This window comes from Acanthopagrus latus, chromosome 23 (genome assembly GCF_904848185.1).
Source record: "Acanthopagrus latus isolate v.2019 chromosome 23, fAcaLat1.1, whole genome shotgun sequence".
Lineage (NCBI taxonomy): Eukaryota > Metazoa > Chordata > Actinopteri > Spariformes > Sparidae > Acanthopagrus > Acanthopagrus latus.
Genome location: NC_051061.1, coordinates 3,104,101 through 3,128,776, shown reverse-complemented (window position 1 = coordinate 3,128,776; position 24,676 = coordinate 3,104,101). Strand labels below are relative to the sequence as shown.

Here is a 24,676-nt window from a genome sequence, read left to right as displayed (position 1 = left end):
TATGTTATGTATTACTTTAATTAGGCTAGCAGTAGTGTTGCTGTGTGAGTGATCTAATTAAACTAATGACTGACATGGTGGGGGGGCTTTTAATCAGAGCAGTGTTAAACCCAGTCTACGAACTACAGGGTTAGGCAGATTAACGTGGGATTACACCCATCTGCACTGTCAATGTCTAGGAAAAGAGGGAGACCACGAGAAGACAAAATACGGCAAAGAAAGAATTGGTCAGAGAGGCCACCTTCTGCACAAACATGTCAAAAGCTGTCAGCTTAGAAAGATCACATAACTGCAGTCCTATACTTCAGGTCTCTGAAAGATTATATCTAGGCTTGCTTCCTAACTACTGTGGCTAGCAGGATACAGAGAGAAAGACAGATAAATATAGAAAGAGGAGTTCACTGACCCCCTCACTTTTCAAAATCCAATTTTTTAACCCCTTATTTTATCATCGCATGGAATTTCTTTTATGTCTCTCTGATACATCTGAGTTGAAAAATGTTTGAACGCTCCTCTGAGATGCCTTCAGTAATTACCATGAGCTAAATGCAACGATATTGACAAGTAGCAGTGTAGCAGTGAGCGCAAGATGTGTTCCCCCCAGGGTTTAGACTAGTCATGTGACATTCAGGATGTACTATTGCACCTTGCTGGATGCTGTAGATTTATACACAACTACATACCTAGCTATGCGTCTACCTGTTAGCCTTATAGGAAGGAAGTGATGCAACAGGGTTGTGATGGTACACACCTGCTTTCACAGGAGGAATGTAAGCAAATGTACTCGATATGATATCCATCACGTTATATCACTGTATATATTGAAACAGGTACATTGATTCAACCCTTAGAAATAGATCGATAGACAGATATATAGATAGATTCTGCTCATAGGCCACACACACACACACTAAGCGCCATGAGAATAATATAGATTAATACTGGTTGTGGTATTGTGAGAGATAATCCTGTCATTTCCACACAAAGGATTGCCTGCCAAAACAACTGTTAACCACCAGCTGTCTCTGACAGATGCCCAGCCGAGTGCAAGCAACGGCAATACAAAAATGTGATCGAACGCAGGTGAAAAGAACGGGGCAGAAACAGGAACAGCAGCTCAGGTTGGCGGGAAACGTAAAAATCTTGGACACTTCACACACACAAACACAGTTCCTCCTGAGGGTTACCTGTTCTACTTTTTTCCATCCCCCCCCAAGTGTACAGCTGGTGTCCAACTCACAATCAAAATGAAATAATCATAACCGTACAACCTGTATCTTAATGCTGGGGCTATGTGCTCCCTTTTAAAAGGTTGTTTTACTACACCACAATAATTCTGGACTAGATAGAGCTGCTGTGCTCAGTTCTTAGAAGATGGAGGCCATTAACCGGGGTACATATTACACATTATTGTAAAAACAAACAACAGAAATGACAGACTGATATTAATGCGTTTGAAAAAAAAAATGATCACCATTCATGAATGCAGCCTGTGGTACGACACTGATGTCTGTGATAGGCTATTATGGCTGCGCTCGTAGGTGATGTGAGATCCCACACAAACACAGACGCAAACACAAACACACACATACACACACCCACGCTATATTAATACAATAGCAGTCTCTCTCACTCACACACACACACGTACGCGAGCACAAGACGTACAATAAACCAACCTTGCCGTCTGTGGTTCCCTTCAAACCGGAGGTGACAGGAACAACGTCAAACCAGCAGATAAACGGTTGGTCACGGTCGGGTTATGATCAAGCCCTTGGTTGTGTGCTCCTCCGTAGATCCCCGGTACAAACCAGCGGAGTCGGGTGTGAGACGTATTGCCGCTCTTCCCAATTCCCCATTCATTACCGGATATCAGCGGCTGTGTATCAATAGCCAGACGGTGACATTCTGACCATTATTCTCCTTCCTGCCGGTGAGCACGAGCTGACGTCTGAGGAGCACCAGTGGCACGAGCCTCCTCCCGGTCAACGGGAGGTGATGAATTATTCAAGAAGGGGCGTGGCCACTACGCTACAGACAACAACAGAATTCCTGGCTACGGTCGAACCAGCAGCTGGCGCAATGGAGCGGTCATGACACGGAGGGGGACATCTGGCGGTCGACAGGGAAATTACACCTACAACACGCCCCAGGGTCCGAGTGGATATACTGTATTGTGCAGAAAAAAAAAAAAAAAAAGCGACCACAAAATACAAAAACACAACACAGCACCAGAATTTCGTTGTACACTTGTGCAATGACAATAAAGGGATTCTGATCTCTGATTTTATAACTTAAGTTAACCATTTCCGAGTCTCAGTCAAATGTTCTCTGTCAGAGTTTTAATGATATATCTGATGTGTGAGGATTAAAATTACTGCTGCATTAATGTGTATGTGTCATTTCAGTTCTGGCAGATGTTAAAGTTAAAGTAGTAAACTAATTTTAGTAACTTTAGAAAAGGGTTAGTTACTTCAGTCAACAGAAGTGCATTATATTCTACAAGATCATGACACATTTGTAGCATGGCTGTCCTGTGAGAACCAAATATCTCTTTAAAAAGTCAACTTTTCATTTTTATTTTTATTACCTTTATTTGGCTGAGGAATAACATACAGTAAAGGGACACTACATTTTTTCAGTCAGGTTAATCACAAACATTTAAAATCAACACATCTGATGATACAAGGTTTGCACTGTTTCACTGAGCTGTTGTGATTGGAAAAAGGGCTACTCATTAAAAGCTGTTATACAAAAGTAGTGGAGTCAAAAGTAAACTGATTATCCCTGAGATGAATACAGTTTTACGAATTGGAAATACTCAAGTAAACTTCGAAAATCTCAAATTTTTAGTAAACTAAAGTTCTTGAGTAAAAATGATTAGTTTTACACACACACATATGTATATATATATATATATATATATTTATACATATATATATATTTTTTTTTACTGAGCTAAGATTCTACTAAACAATACCTTACATACTCATTCACATGTTGTTCTCTCGAAACAAAGATTGGTATTAAACACACAAAAAACACATGACCCTTGTGAAATTCAATATCATTCAAAGCAAAACACAATTTACAACATGAACAAGGGTAGTAGCATTTTGCATCATGTCTTGCATCAACAGCATCACACAACAAAGTTATTTTTCATGGCACGCTGATTTGCCATGATTACAAAGACTAGATATGTTTCCCATATATTTCCTCACTCTAAATTTTCAGACATTCCTGAAGTTCAGTTTGAGTTAAAAGAAAATTGTCCCCTATTTTTGTCTAATAACAGTTAACATACATATATCCCAGTGCACATTGATAGATACTGTTGTTAAGGATAGTGGTGTATCCTAAAGAGTTGATGTGCTTCAACAGTGGCTTCATTTCATCGCAGTCCTTCTGATATTTGCCAAGAAATTCACTCTGGACCAAAAAGTTGGACCAACACAGACATCTTCAATTAATAACTCACAGATCAGAAGATCACACATATTTTGTCTTATTTTCCCTTTAAGAGCACAACACCATAAATATGTAAAAATATTTGAATTGAAGTCTACTTACACTGTGATTTTAAGGTCTCAAGCAGAGCTTTCCTAATTTCCTTTTAATATCATCTGGAACACAAGAAGCAGGTAATGAATGATAACACCCATGTTAAATACGGCTATGGACTGGGTGGCACCAGTTGTTTATATACAAAAGCAAAATTACAGTACTCCCATCAAACATTTGTTCTTGCCACATGGAGGTTTCGGTCAAGAAACATATATTCTGGCAAAATCACAGTAAACCTACACAGGTGTGCTTATTAAAGATTATCCAAAACTGCACAACAGATATACCCTACTGGCTGTATCCATCTGAAGGAGAGCAAAGAACCATGCACTGTCTCATACAAATATAACTCTCACAACACGATAGCACCTAACTGTATCATAGAAAAAAACACTGCACATGTTTGTACCAGAGAAAACAAGTAAATAAAATCTCCTCATTCAGTCTCTTTGGAGTGTTGAGGAAGTGCATCCAATAGGCTTCTCTCTGGAGGAAGTTTATGTCCCTGTTATCACCTCTCTGTGGCATTATCAATGTCTCAATGCCCATATAATGTAGTTCAGTCAAACTGGGGTTATGACATTGAAATTACAAATAAAACACTCACGCTCAAGGATTCTGGTTTTTAGCTCAACCACATATTTAGTGTTACATGTAATTCTCCCCTTGACCTTAATGTCGTAACCTGACTTAAGATAGTTGAAATGATTTCCCTTAATCAAGGAATAACAGTGTATACAGTTATGACAAGGTAATTTACCACTAGGGATCTGAGACAAATAATGGTGAGTAGGCCTCTTTGAAGACTGTTTATAAAAATATCTAGGCAGAGTCTTGCCCCAATCCTCAGTGTGGCGAGAGTAAGATTGTTATAGGAGTGCTGTCCTATATGGCACCCCATATTGAAGCTATATACGTGAGTTGAGCTTGTAGTTTCTTATTTGTACCATCCATCCAATTGTTATCTGAAACCACTAATCCTTTTCAAGGTCACGGGGGGCTGGAGTTGATCCCAGCTGATACTGGGTGATGGTGGGGTACCCCCTGGATAAGTCACCAATTCATCAAAGGGCTAACACATAGGGACAAAGAACTGTTCATGCTCACATTCACACCTACAGACAATTTAGTGTAACCGATGAACCCAACTTGTGCACGTCTTGGGATTGTGGGAGGAAGCCAGACTACCCAAAGAGAACCCATGCAGGCATGTGGAAAACATGCAAACTAAGCACAGGAATGCCCTCTCGAACCCAGGTCCTTCTCGCTGTTGGGCAACAGCTCTAACCACTTAAACACCATGCTGCCCCTCATTTGTACCAGCTATTCACAATCACTTACTAGTTTGTGTGTGAGGTCCTATTTTAGTTCTTAGTAACTACAAACCAGTTCCAAGCCACATGCTTAATATGTTTGGACCAATAACACCTCAGATATAGCAAGTAAAGCATTGTGTAAATCAGCTACTCTGAAAGTTTTTAGAGCCATCCAATCAAGAGCAATCAACTCTGTAAACAGAGAGCATCTGTAGAATCAACTTTAAAACTTAAAAAAAAAAAAAAAAGGCAGATTACCAGGTGTTGCTGTTGTATGTATTACATATTACATGTGTTTTCCAGCTCTCACCAAATGTTCCTCTTTCCGAGTTGGACCATAAAGGAAGATACAGAGTGGAGCGAAAATGATAGTTACTGTTCCAATAATGGCCATGAGCCAGGGGAATCCAACCGATGCCACCATAGGACCTGTAATAGTTGGACCTTTGAACAGAAGAGACCATTTTCAACACTTAAAAGAAACAAATAAACAGCATCATACTCTTAAGCTGCCACTGTCACTAACATAGCCTCAGTTTAATGTTTAGGACAGGTTTAACCCAAGTGTTGACCTCTGGGTGGGTCAATAACCACAAGGCCCCATGTTAAAATGCTTCACAATAGAAATAAACATGGTGACAGTCTGGTGCAAAAAAACGGTTTAGCATTCGTTTCAAAATCTGTTTCTAGGCACAAGAACCTCTGAATCTCTGAACCTCTGAATGCAGATGTGATGGGATCAGCAGAGCAGAATGAATAAAGATTCTGAGTTGATTTGACACTATAATAAACTACTCTTACATGTTAAGTAGTTTTTCATTGATTACTAACATTAAAATACTGATTATTGGAGCTACTGCAAAATTTTTGTTGACCATTCACAATAGAGCCGCTCTTCAATAAAGATGAAAAATGCTCACCTACACAGAATCCAATGCAAACTGCTATATCAGCAATAGCAAAAACTGTGCCGTATACTGGCACATATCTCCGGTCTACCAAGTATCCCATGAGAGGCATTAATGAGGAGTCAATTGTGCCTGTTAAAAAAACCCCATAACTATTGATTATGTCAGCCAACAATTTTTTTTTAATCAAACAATAAATAAAGGGATTAACTTACCAACTGATAAGCCAACAAATGCATTCAGAACAATCACATGATAGATGGTTTTGGAAAATCCAAACTGGAATACGTAGACAGACAAGTGCAGTATCATTGTTAAAACTTGAGGCGTGTCAATTGGTCTCATTATATTCAAATTTTATCGTATTATTTTTTATTTGAACTGATACTATTTTGAAATAATCCCAATATATTTACACTGCATTTGGGGCTTTAATGTAAAGTTTTGCTTTTTATGTAATCATTTGGACTTACAGAAATCGTGGTTATTCCAGCTACGGTCATTCCAATACAAGCACCCAGCCACCTGTTAGATGAGATTAAAGTTGTATAAACAGGGACTGCATTGTCCTCTTGTTATATTTGGTACAAAAACTCAAATAAATAAATACACTTATTTTGAAAAAAATAAGCCATTTGCTTCTTTCAAAACATCAGACCATAGGGTCTCAATATAATATCTCTGCTTCTTTTCTCTGCACAAACTCTGAAAGGCCTCTCAGTTTTTTTTTTGTTGCTCTATCAACACACCTTCCACTGTTTTGTTGTATCAGGTGACCACAGGCATTAGATGCAATGAGGTAGGATATGCTGTCTGGCAGGAAGACAACGCCTGTCACAAAGACATGATGAGATGGAATAAGGCAGCAACGGAAAAATACACAGCTATAGTTTTACTTTCACAACCAAGATATTTTGTAGCAAGCATGTTTACAGGAAATGAACTTCAATTGCAACTGTAGTGTGTACATGACATGTGTATAAACAAAAACAATGAATGCCTATATGGACTATGAGCTCTAGGATTTGAACACTTTGGCTTGTTTTGAATACCTAGCTGCCATTCGCTAGCACACATGGTCTTCATCATCCAGATAGGAAGGGCTGTCTCTACTGTGGCAATAATCAGAGTTGAAAAACATATGGCTCCTGAAAAGCAGATTGAAGAGATTAATAATAATAATAATAATAGTTATAATAATATATGTCAGTGTTTCTAAACCTATATAAAACAAGCAGAGATGTCATTTTCAGAGTTTCATGAAATTGTGGTTTTCCACCTGGAGTCCCAGGGTTAGTTGGTGGAACAAGTCTCTGGGCAGACCAAAAACCTCCTCCTCATTAAACAAAAAAATCCATCTATGAATTTACACACACAACTTGTGTTCAAAAATATTGTTCTTATCTGAAACCTCTGCCTTAAAAGTTGCAGTTAAAGCAGATTGCCTGGATGCTGGAGCAGACAATCAAGGCTGAATCACTAACCCTAACCCTAACCCCCATAACCCTAACCCATATTGCAGTGTTAATTGTATTTCAATTTGTGCCTTTGTTTCATTTTTTTTTTATTTGCACATTTTAAATCTTTAAAATAAATTGGGAGTGATTTTGTATAAATCTATCACAGCATTCTGAGTTTTCAGTGGTGTATTTGAAGGAAAGGCCGTGAAGGCCACAATCAGCGACTTGTGAGAAGAAGAAGAGGACCATAGTGCATATCCACTTATGGAGGAGGAGAGCTTTGAGAAACAGATGCTTTTTGTTGGGGTGAAAGTTTGGGTTTGAAGAAGCAGGGACAGGAAACATGGGTCTACGATGGGGAGATCAACATGTTGTACATGTATATGGTAGGCTATTTCTATTAACCAAAATACCAGCAGCAATGAGAATGTATGGATCCTTCAGAAGAGTCAGCAGTGGCGTCCCTTTCTCCATCTGTAACGAAGCATGAAACATATGATAGAGTTTTAGAGTTTTTGTTGTTTTCCCTCTTGTGTGTGTCTGCTATGATGAAATCTATCTATCTATCTATCTATCTATCTATCTATCTATCTATCTATCTATCTATCTATCTATCTATCTATCTATCTATCTATCTATCTATCTATCTATCTATCTTTCCACCTGTCTTTCATCAACTCATCATCTGCCTCTACATAACCCTGGTCTTTGCCTCTCTTTGGTGCCAGACCAGACCAGATACATTGTCAATAATCATCTGTTTATCAATTTTCAGTCAATGGCATCAATATTTTGAAGTTTCATTGAATTTCTTCTTTGCACTCAAAGCTTTTTTTTCTGAATAACTGTCTTTAAACGCATTTAATAGAATAAAATTACTTCCCCTTTTCTGTTGTAATCTTTTTTTTTTCTTTAATAGGAAAATTAAATGAATAAGTGCTACAATGGTTAAATGTTGATTTTCACTGGAATATACCTCTTTTTTGAAATTGAAAGTCTTTGCAAGCCAAAAGTTTACTTTACCACTGTTTGCACCTTAGATGGTTGAAAGATGAGGAAATGTAGCCCTGTGTGGACAGTGAAACAGGACAGTCTAAAACACAAAACATTTTTTTCCACACAGTTTGGCAGGACTAAACGTTTGGTCTTGTGTGCAACATTCTGCAGTACCTCCACCCAACACAGCGATGACAGCCAGGACCAGGAATGGAGCCATCTTCCCCGCATACTGATACATCACACTGCCAAATGGAGCGCCGGCTTCAAGATATGAAAGAGATATGTGATATAGTAAGCTTCAGTGAAAAAGTTCTACATGCTGTTAGTGGAAAAAAACAAAACATCAATGGTGAATTACATAAGTGGTTTTCAAACTTTCTGTGCCCAAAGCCCACTCTGTACAAAATAGATTCTATAACACATGTTTTTTAATCATTTTCTGTACGTGTTCATTTCTATCTTCTAACAAAAAATAAAATTTGACAAATAACTATATTACTCATGTAATAATTAGTGTCACTAATGAAGTGTCATACTAATAATGCCCACCAAATACGCAGGCTCCCTGCAGATTTTTAAAGGATTGTTTCAGGTTTTAAAAAATACCTCTGTACTGTGAAATAATGCAGTACTATAATAGTGAAGTAAAAAATATTCATGAACTAGTTTATTTGTATATTGCAAAAGTAATGTATGGTTACAACAAAATCCCAAGGCACATCTGGACTTGGAACGAGTGAATCAGATTCTTAGGACTCAAACCTCTATGCTAGTAGGGTAACCTTGAGTGATATGCAAGGATGGTAAACAAAAAATACATTTTCATTTTCATGTCCATTTTCAGAGCACCTTTTCATCATGTTTCTATGTAACAATTTGTTGCAACTGACATGTAGTAGTTGCCTTTAAATTTCAGTCCAAAGGATGTGACTTGATAATCCAAAGCACCTGCATTCTTCTCCAATGATACTGACAGGACTTCTGCCTTAGGCAGTTTGTGTTCCAGGCAATAAAGCCAAAAAGTGATGGTTAAAAAATTATTCATTTTTAGAATAAGTGGAGAAGCTAATGGCCAGTGTATCTTTATGCATTGCTGTTGCCTGGCCACCACTTGACTAATCAAGCAGTTTTAATATTTGTTACTTTCATTTATTCATTACTTTACCTTTTTCAGCCTAAAGCTCTAAAGCCCTTTATTTTTGTGTGCACATACAGTACTAGTTGTGTCTGTATACACACCTATCAATCCTAAGGCCAACCCAGTGAAGGATATACCCATCGCACGCCCTCTCTCCTTGTCATCTTTGTACACATCAGCCAGCATGCTCATTCCTGCAAAACAGAGGTGCTAATAATAATAATGATGATGATACTTTTGTGCAAACGTTTTGTTAGTGGACCAAATTCAATATTGTAAAATATAAAAAAACAACAACAACATATGTCTCACCTGCCACAGACAGGAAGGATCCACCTACACCTTGCACTGATCTGGCAAACAGCAATAAGATGTAACTAGATGAAAAGGCGAACACTTTCAAGAAACAAGGACAGAGATTTAGATAATGAATGAAGAAATAGCTGCTTGTAATATTAATAATAACAATAATAAATGCTTTTCCTGGTTAAAAAAAGCACAAAATTTAATTTAGATATACTTTATTTTGACTGTGTAGGAAGACTTAAATGTGTCCAGCCGCATCTGTAGCTTCATCTCGTATAGGGGTCATCTCGATTATGAAATGGCTGTATTGTCACAACACTGCATTTTTATAAACTATGATAATCAGCGAATTAAATACACAAGTAGAGACATCTGTTCTACATGATGATGAGGATTTTTTTTAGAAAACAGGGGAAAAAAACAAAATCACAGGGGGCATATTTTACAAGTTGCATTTCTCATAAAATTTGGTCTTATGGTGTCTAAAAAAATATTGCAAAATGTCTGAAGCCCTGGTCTAATGTAATACTTACAGATGGTTGCCAAGATGATAACGAAGAAACCAGCACACATTGGGACGTGGTATCCAATCCTGTGTAATATACAATATATAGGCTGGGAAAACTGAGTCATGTATTTCGGAGCTTGATAAATGTCTGCCTATTCCCTGAAGATTGAATTCGCCCACCTGTCAGTAAGTGTTCCAGTGAGGGGGTTGAAGATAAGCTGTATGGTGGACTTGGAGGCCAACAACAGTCCTACTTTGGTGTTTAGTTCATCCAGCTGAGCACCTGCTTCAGAGCAGTTTGAATCAGGCGATTTGTTGGCCATGGAGGCATTATTGAAGAACTCGGTTTGGTTACTGACTGACTGGATTAAAGCATAAATGACTGTTGAGTCAGTGCTGTTCACAGAAGGGGTTGTGGTAGCTTGTTCCATCCTGTACAGGTAACTTGGAATGATTGGCACTGTCAACAAAATAAAGCATAAGAGAATCTTAATGTTTTCAATTGGATTTGATCTTCTCAGTAGAATGCCCAAAAATGACATTCACTGTTATCAATGTTATTTTTTAAATGACATTGATGAAGATAAGGAAAAAAACGTTCACACAGAGGCAGGAAGGGATCTGAAATGAGAGAAGAGTTAGACACCAAAATAGAACAGGAAGCAGAACTAAACAACACGGAAAAAACATAAGCATGACCTGAAGATAGATGAGACATTCATTCTATAAACATCAGTATATAGAATTTCATAAACTCATCATATGGCTTGCCTCTAATTTATCTTAATCTGCAAAGTGACATGTATCTTAAGCTGTCAGATATATGTGAAGTAAAATGTATAATATTTGGGTCATTCCATGCCAACTCATGCCAAATTCATTACACTGTGCACAATCATACAGCTGTACTCCAGATACCCTTTTAGTTATGAAGTTTATAAGTTTGAGTTAAGTTTCTGGATCTATATATCTATCTATCTATCTATCTATCTATCTATCTATCTATCTATCTATCTATCTATCTATATATATATATATATATATATATATCTATCTATATATATATATATATATATATATATATATATATATATATATATAGGGTCTCTGTGATGTTCAGGACAAATTTCAACTCCATCCACTGAAAAAAAAAAGCTATTAGTGAGGTTTCGAAGACACATACAAGGAATCACAAAAATGCTGAAATTGAAGTACAAGTACAGCTATTGGACTTTGCAAGGCCCCATGAAATTTATGTTTCAACATTAATTTTTTCAAGAAAATCAATGACATGAACTGTAAAATGATCTTGATTTTGGGTGAGTTGGCATGGAATGACCCATTTCCTTATGAATTGCTGTGAAGTAGGATGGAGACTTACAACTTACCTCAAAATTGTACAGTACTTGTGTAGCTGGATTTCACCACCGGTTGGTTAATTGTCAAGATGGATACAGTGTAATAACAGGTTGTTTGTCTGAACCTACCAACCACTGAGAGTAGCATGTGATCCAGGAACAAGGCGATAAACACAATAACCAGGACCATCTTCTTCAGCTGGGCCTCCTGTCTCAGCCAGGTTAGTAGGTCTAGGTTACACAGAAGACATGTTCAGTGTTTGTCCTTGTATTCCAACTTGTCACAAAAAAGAAAGCGAGAAATAGTATAAAGAGCTAAAAAGTTTATATTGGGAGGAGGTCAGGGATGGACTCTTGGGTAAAAAGAGCACAGGAGTTTGAAACTTAAGTTACCAAAGTTATAAAGTAACCACCAAAGTTCCACGTTTGATGGTGAATTTTAACCAACATTTAATGTTCATAAACCTGCTTAGAATTCTCAGAGAGAACAATGCTCTTGGTCCATGTACCTTACAGCCATTCTGTTTGATTTTGAAGTCAAAAAATATTTTCCCTTTTTTCATTTTTCATTTCAGATTTTGCCACAGGTCTTTTATTGATGTCCTGGAAGGCAATGTATGTGTATTAGGCCCGATTACATCCATAGAGCTAACGGGTAAACTCTAGGGTATTATGTCTTTAGATTAACATTCTGAGTTTATTTATCTATCTTCTCAGAGCATTTCTATCTAGGCTATATGCCAATAAAGACACTAGGTTATGCCCTGGCTACAAAAGACTTGCATCTTTATTTGTAATTAGTTGTCTCATCCATGAAAATACAATAACACTGGGCAAATAAATGTGTTTATTTACTCTTACTGCGTATTTTGAGAAAAAAAAATCATGTTCAGATGTAAGACACCCCTGTATGCACAATGGCACTCCTCTACGTTGGCTTACACTGTTGGTGACGTCACAGTGCTCTTTTGCTCACTACTGGTTCGATCTTCTGTCGATCAATCGGGTATAGGTCTATAAGAAAACCAGACATTTGCGCCTCCCCTGTGTATATAATCTTCAGTTGCTTTCGCAACATGCATTCCAGAGTGCTGTCAGGTCAGAAATCTTTTGCGCCCAGTCCCTGCTCGGAGCACTACTGCTAACACATTCCTCTCAGGAAAGGCTCGTAGGATACCAAAGTGGTCATAACACAACTGTTACAAACTCAGAATATTCATCTCAACACATGACAAGGACTTCAGAACTTTGAGATCGCCTCACGTAAGAATGAAGCCTAGAGATCACGTTGCCTTCCGGGTCATTAAAAAAAGACCTACAGCAAAATCTGAAATGAAAATAGCACTGTTATCATAATTCCCAATTTCCATTCATGAGCACGGTGCACATTTAATGAGATTGCCCTTTTTTGGTTTTTGATTTTTAAAATGAAAAAACAAAAAAACAAAACGATACGAGTCCTTTTCCATTTTTAATTTTCTGATTTTTAAGTGATTTTTAAGTCATTTCTGTTTTTTGACTTCCAAAATGCAGTTGAACGGCTGCAAAGTACACACCTTATACCTTCAGATATCAGCACTTCATTAGATATACTTAACTGTCAAAATAATCTAGCAAGCTGTCAAACATTCAAAACCCTTTGTTTTGTTTTTTTCAAATGTTTCCCCTATAGCTTCCATTTTTTCGCCAGACATTTCTAGATACCTTGATTATTCACAAACATTCTGAGAATTCTCTGAGTGCTCCTAACTTTGCCACAAAACTTCCAATATGGTGTCCTAGCTTAAGAGTGAATTAGGGAATGTCTTAGAGCATTTCTGAACGAGGCAGGGACCAATCAATATAATTATAGGAAATATAATCAAGGAAAAGTGCCTTTTGGCTTATAACTCATATATACTTTGTCACAGAATCAAAAACGTCTTTTCCGAAAATGTCGTAAACCTACTTTTTCCAACTCCTCCCAGGCAATTTTGTACACAATATCTGTGGACTCTCCTGACAAAAAGTTATTAAAAGAGTTTTGATATTCAAAGTTATTATTATCAAGTTATCAAATAATTTCCTAAGCCCCCGAGGCTCTGTGAAAAAATGATAAACTTACTTTTTCAAACTCCTCCTAGGCCATTTGACTAATTTGCAACAAACTTTGCAAGTAGCTTCTGTGGGCACAACTTATCAAAAGCTTTCACCTAGGCCACACCTTGTGGCGCAGTCCATTTTGATGATTTGCCATAAAACCATCAACTCATTATAACTTCCACATACAATTTGCTATCTACTCAAAATTGCTCAAACCTGTAGAGGCTGCACACCCTGACGGCAGCATGCCCTGATGTGCGTGGACTGCATGGGCCCATTCATCTCTGCTGCAGCTTTAATTTGAAGTATAATTTATGGAAATGTAATAATTCTCTTCTTTCTCTTTTCTCCCAAATCTTAGTCTTAGAATTTCGTCGCAAGGAGCAACTATCAGGAAAACAGCCCCACATTTGTTTGTAAATTCTAGGACCAAAAATACAGCACAAAGTATTTCACAGCGATTCCATCAAAACATTTTTATAGTTTACATAATACAGGTAATCTCCATGTTTTCCCTTTTTTCAGACAACAACTTCCATAACAGATTTAAGAGAATACTTGAGTTCACACTTACCCATATTTTCAGGTTTTACCAACAGTGACAAAGAGTAGAGAAGCTGACAAGGTATGACCAGTGTGAGGTCTCTCAGCAAACATAGAGAGGCAGGAAGATTTACTAAGGGCAACACCTTATCCTGGTACAGGGTCACAAGTGGTACTATTTGTTGCTTTCATATCTCAGTTCCTATCTCTTGTACCACAGTGTTTAAATATGTATCTTTAAACCAGGTTACACACCCTCGGCCTGCTCTGTAGTTTGGCAAATCCAGAAGAAATGCAGCATCAGCGTTGTGGATGGCAGCAGAAACAAACCTCTCTGAGCAAATCTGCCTTTCCTGTCAATGTGAACTGAGTTCACATCTGATCATCTTACATCTGGATGTGATAATGGACAGTGATTTCAGTGGTAAAAAAGTGGTTCTCCAACTGCGGCTTGGAGGTCAAGGTCAAGCCTTTTTTTATCATCTCACGACTTGGAAAGGGTTATACATGCTTTTATTTCTTCCCGACTTGACTACTGTAATGTCCTTTAGGTCCTTTACTAGTCAATCCGTCGAGCATGCGCTTACTCCCTCACTGGCGGAGACGGAAACGTATTCCAGCATTTTCATTTTTCTGTTCATAATGTACATGTCCATGTTACAGCCTGTCATGAGCCATGAGCCTTACAATAGCCTGTTAAGCCTGTTGAGCACACGCTCCACAGATTGACTAGTTTGGTCTAGCTACCGGAGGACACAGATGTCAACAAACCAGTATGTAGCTCCTTGCACAAACACACTGTTTTCACTACTTTTTTATTCATTTTGAGTCATACACGCTACAGCGCTGTGTTGAGAGGTGTCTGCTGATGTTGCATGACTTATGGGGTGAGATGTGGAGCATGTAAATAAGCTTAAAACACCACAGTGAGTTCTTGAAAACATGCATGCTGAAGGCGGCACTAGTCTAACAAGAAACACTGTGGCAGATTTGGACAGCCAAGTTAAGCACAAAGGCAAGGTGTTTGTTGCATTTTCCATTACAACTGATAAAAGCACAGACATTACGGATGTTAGCCAACTGGCCATATTAATTCATGGTGTTGATGAGACTCTCTCGTCGCAGCGCTGGACAGGGTCGGAGTGGACTGGGCCCATGCTGTCAGCCTGGCTACAGATGGTGTGCTATCAGTGATCGGGAAAAAAAGCAGGTGTTGTGAAAAATTCAGAGAGAAAGTACTGACTGCAAGTGGAGGGATTTTGCACCAGGAGGCACTGTGTAGCAAGCCATTAAAAATGGATCACATTATGGCAGTGGTTGTCCGAACTGTTAATTTACCACACCATACCACACTGAGGTAAGATGCTGAAGTGCCGTGCTTAAGCGTTTCTTTGAACTACGAGAGGAAATTGGACATTTCATGGAGAAAAAGGGCAAACCCCTGTTAGAATTTCAAGCCCCAAAATGGATGCAGGATCTATCATTTATGGTGAATATAACAGAGCACTTGAATAATCTGAACAAAACGCTGCAAGGCCGCAAAAAAGTTGTCACACAGTGTTATGACAGCATATGCGCGTTCAACTTGAAGCTGACTCTATGGGAGACACCCAGGGCCGCTTTAATGCACGGGCTTACCTAGGCTGAAGCCCAGGGGCCTCCCAAGTTCAGGTTAATCGATTCTTCCCGGGCTGCGCCGCCACTGTAAACAAACGTACCCCACTTGCAAATTTGCGATGACGTCTCAGACAAGCTGCTGCAGAGCAGAGGTGAGCTGAGCTGCTATGTGCGATGCGCTGTGGAGAAATGTCGTCCCGGCAAAATTAAAAGTCTGGCTGCATCTCACAAAGAAGGACGACACCTCAGGATCGTCACCTGTAATACCTGTAACAGGGATCTGTGCGCCATACAACTAATATGTCTAAGCATTTGGCCACACAACACGGCATTATACTCTAGCAATGCCGTGTGTTTGATGCACTTAGCAGCAGCAGTGCTAGCATTAGCACAGCTGGTAAAATTAAACAACTGGCCAATGTCATTTTACTCATTTGAGTATTATTTATTTGTTTATTGAGGACTCATTTGAGTATTGTTTATTCTCAGCAGTGAATAATTAATAAAATTTAATAATTAATAAACCTGAAATGTTATTTTAATAAACCAGGTTGTCTTTTCTGTACTCATGTACTACTTATTCTGTTATGTTATGATATGTTAATAACAATATTATGGTGTTTTCTGGCTCAAAGAGGGAAAACTCACTGTTGTATGTCTCGAAAGAAACTAATGCATTTTGTGACATACATTACCTTGATATTACATTTTTTTTTTAAAAACGAGACTCTATAAATCGAGGGGACTCAACCTTCTTTAATAGTTCCCACCTACTTATGTATGTTTGTATGCTGTGGTGTGTCAGTTCAGGTGGTCAGGATTACCGCACAGTTGTGGAAACAAGAGTAATTTCTAGATCTTGAGTAGTAGTTTGATTGTAAAGTAAAATTCTATATTGTTCAATTCCAGATACCTGTGACTGTTTTGTGCCTTTGAAGATACACTGTGACCTGTAATTTCCAATTCACATGAGTAAATCATAAACTGAGGCATTATATTGTTGAGATTGCACACATTTTTCTTAAAAAAAGTCAGGTTGTTAAAAATGTTTTGTGAAAAGATTGTTCCTTAAAGGTGAACATTTACAGAATATCCTACATTTTTGCACTAAAACAAAGGGGAAAATTTGAGGTTGTCATTATCTATAGGCTATTATGCCATGATTTTACTGGTCCAGCCCACTTCGAATTAAATTTAGCTGTATGTGGCCCCTGACCTAAAATGAGTTTGACACCCCTGGCCTAAAAAACACAGCACAGGAGATTGTTCTTTCGTGGTGCCATCAGACTTTATAATACACACTTTAAATTATTACTACTGCAAATACTGCACCTTATCCTCACGCACCCTAAGTTCCTCTTATTTTTTCTCCTCTACCTCAGCATTTTATTTTGAAACTACCTAAGCCTGTTATTGTACATAGTATTTACTGTATTTTTTAGTACTGTATTTGTATTGTGTTGCCCTTATATTTTGATTGTATTTGTACATAAATTTGATGGATTTATAACGTTATCCATCTATTTATCCATCTATTTAAACACTTACCTGCACTGAATAGATGTAGGTTAGAAAGGAGTGAAATGTCACTGTGAAATTTTCTGTTCCGCACCCTACAAAACACTGAAGCTTAGCAGAGTTTGTTTTCCACATAGTCAACCTTATTTTCCAGGACTTGTACTGTTTTAAGTAGTCCTGTGATCTTCTTATCAGTGTCCACTTTATTATACTTGGTGGCACTTAAACGTCCGCAATTTGTTCATTGAGTGACCGACAAATCTATTTGAGTCTCCTGTATATCTATATTCGTCAGTCTGAGCAAGAGTTTGTTTTTGCTGTCATTCGCTGTGTCCCATAAAGTTTGGAGGGTGATATTGCCCTTAGCCATTGTTTCCAAAGCCGGTCAACCAGGTGAAGGCACTCAATCCACTGGCTTGGATTCTTTCGGTTGCAGTTGCTGGCTCAAAACATGGTTGAGTACACAAGCTAAATGACACATTACATTTGTAACTTGAAGTGTTAAACAAATATTGATAACAAATATTGATATGAAGTTATACGCTGGCAGACCGACCCTGCTCAACTGCTAGGGTTATCTCTCAGTAGTAGACTCTGTCTCAGTAGTCATAACTCTAAGAAGTTACTCAGTATTTCATCACTAAGAGCAACTGCATATTCTAGGAGGCTTTATGAATATGGCCCAAGCACTTTAGAACAAATTGTGCTTTTCATGCAGATAGGATACAGGACAAAGGTCCTGTTTGCAATGTTTAATTATGTCAACTGAATTATAAGGCATGACCTGACACCTGTCTCATTGGCAAACATGGGAATTGTTTGCCAATGGGACTACCAGCTTTATATGAACACTGTCACTCATTGGACAAATATTTGATGGCTGGGATTCTCTGTTAGAATTTACTTTCTGTAGGTGATGGAAGGTTTTCGCCCCTTCATTGGGGTCTGGGGAGGCACATGAAGCCAGCAGGACTAACAACTGCTCCCGTGCCATGGGCGAACAGGGACCAACACCACAGCAGCTGCAGACGGATTGAGCCAGTGCTAAGTCCAGCAGGCATTGCTCCACTAGAGAGAAGCCGCTCTAATTCGTAGACACAAATCTCTTATAGAGACACCCTATCTGCAATTGCTGCACAGTCAGCACACTTGAGATCCAATGTGGCCATATTTTCTTTTAACTATTTAACATACAATTTACATGCACAACTAACGCACTGATCAGTGTTGTAAATTCACTACAGTGGTGCCAGTGGCACCCTGGGTATTCTCTTGTCATTTAGAAATTATGAGTGCTGCACTCAGATGCTCAGAAGACCTCTCCAGTTGAGGGGCTGGTTTGTCAGTGTCTGAACCCCATAATGGCGACTGTTGTTTTTTTTTGGAAATATAGGTAGTGTTATTCAATATGCAGCGATTTATAATAACATTTGAACATCAATTAATCAATATAAGAAGCTTCATATATTAATTTTTCTGCCTGAAGTATTTACGTATGTATATACAGTATGTGTATGTATATATAAATAGTGTGTGTGTGTATCTGCCTCTCTGCTCTGATCTCCGTCCATATTTTGAAGACACATACACAAAAGCCAGAGACAAGTTCAACCAAGCAATAGTGACGGCGAATTTGGAGAGTGACCAGGAAGAAGACATTTTTGGCAGGACAATTGTTGCACCTGTGCGGTACCAAGATTCTGATAAGATTGCTTATTTTTTCTTCAAGAAAATATCTCACAGCAGCAGTTGAAAAGAAAACAGCACAAAGGACACCACTTAGGCTTCCATACATTTACCAGTCATTACCACATGCTCGCCCTCACTCTCTCTCGCTCTACCACTTGCTATGGTAATTTCTGTACTCTCTTTAATTTTTTCACGCCGAGCAAGATGGCAGCACAGTAGTCGAGCTCCACTCAACCACCGAGATCAGTGCTAACTTACTATGTGAAAATCTACACTATTTTGTAAAACAAGCTGTCTCTGCGTCTTTAGTTTATATCTAAAATGTTTTGAGGGTTTTTCTCTCAACCTTATGGTGACTACATCAGTGTATTTTAAGGAAGTGTCTGTAACCGCATGTCTACCAGGAGAACATCCTGAGTTCTATTTTGTATAAATTTAACACGTAAAACATGGCTAGGAACTATGTTACATGCCTAAGTTGGAACATAAACGGATGTGGCAGTCCTATTAAAAGAGGTAAAGTTCTGACTTCTCTCAGGCATAATAAAGCCAACATTGCTTTTATACAGGAAACCCATTTTAAAGAAGGTGAAGCAGTGAAACTGAAACAGGGTTGGACAGGTTTTTCATAATTAATTTTCTAGCAAATGGAACGGGAGGGTTCTACGGAGGTTCTACGGTTAACAAAAATGTAGTGCCAAAAAGAAATGCAGGTCTGATGGCAACTAAAGCAGTATAAACATACACTTGAACTGTTATAGATTTTTTAAGGGCGAGCCTTGTTTTAGGTGTTTTATTTCACTTTTTCTCTGGACCCCGTTCACTGCAGCACAAAGCTGAGCGGCTCTACTTCTCCAAACTGAGGCTGTGCTGATCAGTGATTATGGTAGGGAAAAGACTGACTATAGATATGTACTTTATATGACCCCACTTCAAAAAACCCGAACTATCCCTTTAAGCCAGGGGCCTAACCAAGCTTGTTAATATCACCTGAACACATTCAACAATCCAGGGTTATTGCCAGCCTCATGACTATACATTACATGTTTCAAATAGTATTCATTTCAACAGTCAGCATTACTTTCTTGTTGATCTGTTGCATTATTCTAAAATGACGTACAGAAGTTCTGACATTAAACAAACTGGGTCTGCCTTCTCAGAACATTGAGAAGGGAAAAAGATTAATTTGCACACTACTACAAAAACTGTAATGGCCCAGCAGTGTGATGTTTCTGGTTTGTTCGTCAGCACTGCAGATTTCTACACAGAGCTCTAACATGTGCTGATCAGGTTTGTACTAACAGGTAATTCACACTAGATGGAGCCTGAGTGCCATTTATGGCAATTAGGCAACTGGGTTTCAACACAGAGACACTGCACTTGTATAAATAAGAGGATGCTGTTTTTATTTATGTTAGTTAACATCTTTTTGATGGCCCATTCGTGGATGAATGGAAATAGTTGATACTGGGGCTTTCAGCTTCATTCCACTATTGGCAAGCTGAATACAGTCTAGTTTGCATTTGATATACATATAAATGCCAGTGGCCACATTGCAACTGGCTAGTTTTAGAACCAGAAAAACAAATGATGAACCATAATAAATACTACAAAAGCCAAATAATCAAATGTTGCATCACTGCAGACACAGCTGCAAACAACTCACTTAACCTTATGGCCTGCTTAGGGGAAGTTAGAAAGAAACTAGTTTGAAGTTATTTAATTAGTTAATTTGAAAAAAACCTTAAATTTACAATAATTCTTACCATGAAACATATGGACCTGTAAAATAATGCTTTATTAATCCATTTATATAAGGTGCATCATTTCGGTCCTCATTTCAGTGTCTACACCAGTGTAAACACCAGTCAAAATAAGCCACAAGGATCATGAGCAGCTGCATGTATGCGCACCACCATCTTGTCTGCGTAATATGCAGACTGATGAAATTTGCCTGGCTTTATCTTTCCAGTGATATTGCCATCTTTGTGATGTCTTGATGGCTCTGCTATAAGCTAATCTAGCATGAAATGATTCAATAAAATAAAGAAAAAAGGAAGACTGGAAAAAACACACATTGATAAGCATCTAACTAACCATCTTATCCGACTGGTTCTGTTTACTTCTTTGGACAACATCATTATTGTTAGCTATAAACACCAAAAATGTAGCTGCCTCTGTCTTTAAATAACTTGACCATGGTGATCAGACTACTACAATTTACTGTTAACCTCTGAATTGCTGAAATGTAGGAAGTAGCCCCTTTCACACAGTGAAGCAGCATTAATGCCACAGCGGTGGTTTACCAATTCTCCACCATTGGTCATTCACACAGAGTGAAGCAGCTTCACCTTGTTCTGTGCAACTGTTTGGCAGAGCACATTTTGAGTCAGTATATCTCATTGAATAGTGTGGTGAGCTTAACTCAACCTGACTGATCCATCTCTACCACTTGGTTTAGTTGCGTTATGCTAAAAAAATCCACTAGATGTCACTGTGTCTGGGAGCAGTATGCCTTTTCAGGTTTCCTTCGAACAGGAAGTGAGAAGGAGAAAATTGACTCCAGACATGAGGACACATTTTGGCAGAATTTTCAAAGGTAAGAACATTTTTTTATATATATATTATAGTTTCAGAGGTCTTACTGAACAAAATTATGTAACTTGATTGGACAAAAATAAGTCTTATAAGGGTCAAATATTTTTTTTAAAAACATGCTCTACCAAACAGTTAAATTGTCATTTTATGGTAAAGGTGCAGAAGCGAGCTAATGTAAATACAATTGGACATGTACTGTGAAATAAAATCATTTAATGGTACCCCATGCTGAAATCATTTTAGAAGTGTGATTTTTTGTCTAAAAACATGCCTGGTGAAACCATTCGGTCATATCAAAAGAGATAATGATGCTAGGATAATAAAAGTATTTTTTTTTCCAAAATAAAACCTGATGGACATTCACTGTCATTAATATCACATCTTTAATGTTATTCCATTGCATATTTAATGGAAAATAAATTATAGCAGAATGATTTTTCAACATTTCTAAGACGTCTTCAAAGTATTGTGAATATAGTAAATATCTAGAATAAACATGTGGAATTAATACTAGTACTGGTTATGTTAATTAATTCCAAAGTACCAAATTGACATTTTTGTGTACTAACAAACTTACTAGCACTGTAACAACACATGGTTTGTAATATGATTTGTTTTCTCTCTGTTCCATAAATAATAGATGGACACTAAAACATTCTATGGTGCAAGACCACGCACTTTTCTGGTCCTCATGCCAGAAAATCCTCAAGACTTTGATGCTGGTCTGAGTGATGACAATGACCAAATAGGTGATCCTGATTATCAGCCCACACAAGCAGAAGAGAGCAGGGACACTTCTTTTAATTCTATGGATGGGGAGAGGCTGCCACAGCACACTCATCTTCTACCACCGTAGAAGAGAAGAAAAGGGTAAAACACCCTAAAAACAGTCTCTTTGGCAGAGCCAGTAGACACCCCTGACCCTAGTTCACACCCAGGCGAAAAGAAAGGCTCTAAAAGAATCTTGAAGTATGACAAAATTGAGGCATTCCAGGTTCTAGATTCAAGATTTGAAGCCCCTGATGCTGTGAAGACACACTTACAGTACTTCAAGACGCTCTTCGACGGTGAGATGATTGAACATATTGCTTAACATACCAATCTGTACTCTGCCCAGGAGCTGGGTGATCCAATCAAGACCAGCCCCGAAGAGACTGAAAAATTCTTGGCAATGCTACTCTTCATGGGTGTTTGTTTGTACTCTTCATGGAGGACTACTGGCACCATGAGTCACGTTTCAGTGTGATAGCTGATATCATGCCAAGAAAAAGATCCAAGCTGTTAAGCCAGTTCATTCAGTTCAATGATAATCAGCAGTACAATGGCAGTCCAGACCAATTCTACAAAATCTGCCCCCTTTTTGAGATGCTTCGTGAGCAGTGTCTTCTGATCCCATCCACTTACCAGCACAGTGTTGATGAGGTGATGGTGGCATATAAAGGCACAAGGGCTAGCTCTCTCCGCCAATATATTGCCAACAAGGCAGATAAGTGGGGCTTTAAATTGTTCTGCTGGTCCAGTTCATCTGGCATCATTCATGACCTAATGCTCTATCAAGGGGCATCCACATTTTTCAACGTTACCTTAAGTGAGCAGGAGGACGCGCTACCTGGGCCAAACTGGTGACAACTTTATACAAAACCATAACACTGCCACGGCTGCCCGAAATATTCTGTGACAACTACTTCACCAGTTTCGACTTGGTCTCGAACCTGCACACAAACCTGGCTGTCAAGTGCAGTGGCACTGTCCGACCAAACCACATGAGTGGCGCAACCCTGAAGACATATAGGAGCTGATGAAGGAAGGATGTGGAGCTTTGGACTACAGGTCTGCTGAAGGGCTGATCGCAGTGAAATGGTTTGACAACAAATGTGTAAACCACAGTGCCTTTGGGATCATGCGTCTTTCAGCTGTCGAACTGTGGTGAACAACAACACAGCTCGAAGCATGGACTTTTGAGATGAAGACTGAGGCTGACCCCGGCCCTCTTATGATTGGTCGTTTTCCAGCCCCCCCACATGGGTGACTCTTCAGTTTTCCGTGGTCGGGAAGCACAGAGGAGATGATTTCCTCCAGGGCTTAAGTTTGTGTTCACCGTCGGGGTGAACCACTTTCACATGTTAAGCTGGTCGAGAAATAATACCAGGGAGCTTTGCTGTATCAGGCGGAGCCGTCGCCTTTATTCACAGCCAAACTGCAGACTATACTGTACACTTTATTGCCCTCACTACTACTGCTACTCCTTTCGCTTCTCCTTCCTCTCCCATTCATTCACTGTCCGCACGTACGTACACTCCCTCACACTTGCTCGTCCACTCACACCTTACGCACCCACACCTCACGCACCACCCTATTCCTGGAAGGGGCTACGCCAGTCTTACAACAATGGGAACTGGAGACCCATCGACATGACTTGAACCCCCTCCTCTTTCACTTAAGTCGCAGGTTTTGCATTTCCAGTGAGTTTTGTTGACAAAAAAGCCACAGTTTGCAAGCTCTGCAGAAACTAGATGGCAGATTATTTTGTTTACGTTTGTTTAAGTCCAATTGACTGACGATATAAGTTATTGTTACATTATGTTGTTATTAAATGTTTTAAATTTGACGTAGTTTAATGTAGTGTGGTGCATTACGAACAAAGGTCAGATATTATATTGCATAAAAGTCTAGTCTAAAAATGGCATAGCAACGTGATTTGCATTTGTATAGCTCACAGCATTTTCATATACACGTGAAAGCCTCCCCTAGAATTAGGAATTAGGTGTGGGGACAACTGCCAAGCAAGGCCCACGTCAAAATCCGACAATTCACGGCAGTTTTCGATGTTGCCTGGAAATTGCCGTGTGCAGTCGTAAACTTGAACTTCCACGACAATCTACAGTGCCGCTTACTGACGTAAATCCCACTTTTCATGCAGTGTTACAGAGGAGGAGAAGTTCCTGGTGCGATGGAAGGATAACAGTGTTGTATCCATGGCAACCAATGCCGCAGAAAGATATTCAGAGGGTCGAGCGTCTAGGTGGAGCAAAAAGAAAAAAGCAGTTCTCACTTAATGTTACTTAATGG

The 24,676-nt window shown here is 38.8% G+C and overlaps 2 protein-coding genes across 5 annotated transcripts in view; both read right to left on the bottom strand.

Annotated features, from left to right (window-relative positions):
• Positions 1–2,011, bottom strand: part of tanc2a (tetratricopeptide repeat, ankyrin repeat and coiled-coil containing 2a) — a 47,661-nt gene extending 45,650 nt beyond the window's left edge. For both annotated transcript variants that reach the window (XM_037089083.1, XM_037089082.1), the window contains exon 1: positions 1,680–2,011. The gene's annotated coding sequence lies outside the window, so the exon portion shown is untranslated. The remainder of the gene's footprint in view (positions 1–1,679) is intronic.
• A 1,003-nt stretch (positions 2,012–3,014) lies between these two features.
• Positions 3,015–24,578, bottom strand: LOC119014167 (synaptic vesicular amine transporter-like). 3 transcript variants are annotated; one of them, XM_037089121.1, is made up of 17 exons: positions 24,502–24,578; positions 11,690–11,791; positions 10,383–10,662; positions 10,228–10,286; positions 9,701–9,784; positions 9,490–9,582; positions 8,422–8,511; positions 8,275–8,318; positions 7,665–7,725; positions 6,844–6,939; positions 6,541–6,622; positions 6,265–6,316; positions 6,007–6,070; positions 5,804–5,923; positions 5,194–5,327; positions 3,574–3,626; positions 3,015–3,432 (listed from the first exon to the last, which is right to left on the bottom strand). In XM_037089121.1, the coding sequence occupies exons 1-16, from the start codon at positions 24,521–24,523 to the stop codon at positions 3,606–3,608; spliced, it is 1,404 nt and encodes a 467-aa protein (XP_036945016.1). In that variant the 5' UTR covers positions 24,524–24,578; the 3' UTR covers positions 3,015–3,432; positions 3,574–3,605. The 3 variants fall into 3 exon arrangements, with proteins under 3 accessions (XP_036945016.1, XP_036945015.1, XP_036945017.1); XM_037089120.1 differs by having other exon boundaries at positions 3,015–3,626; XM_037089122.1 differs by lacking the exon at positions 24,502–24,578 and adding an exon at positions 14,217–14,235 and having other exon boundaries at positions 3,015–3,626.
• Between the last annotated feature and the right edge of the window lie 98 nt (positions 24,579–24,676).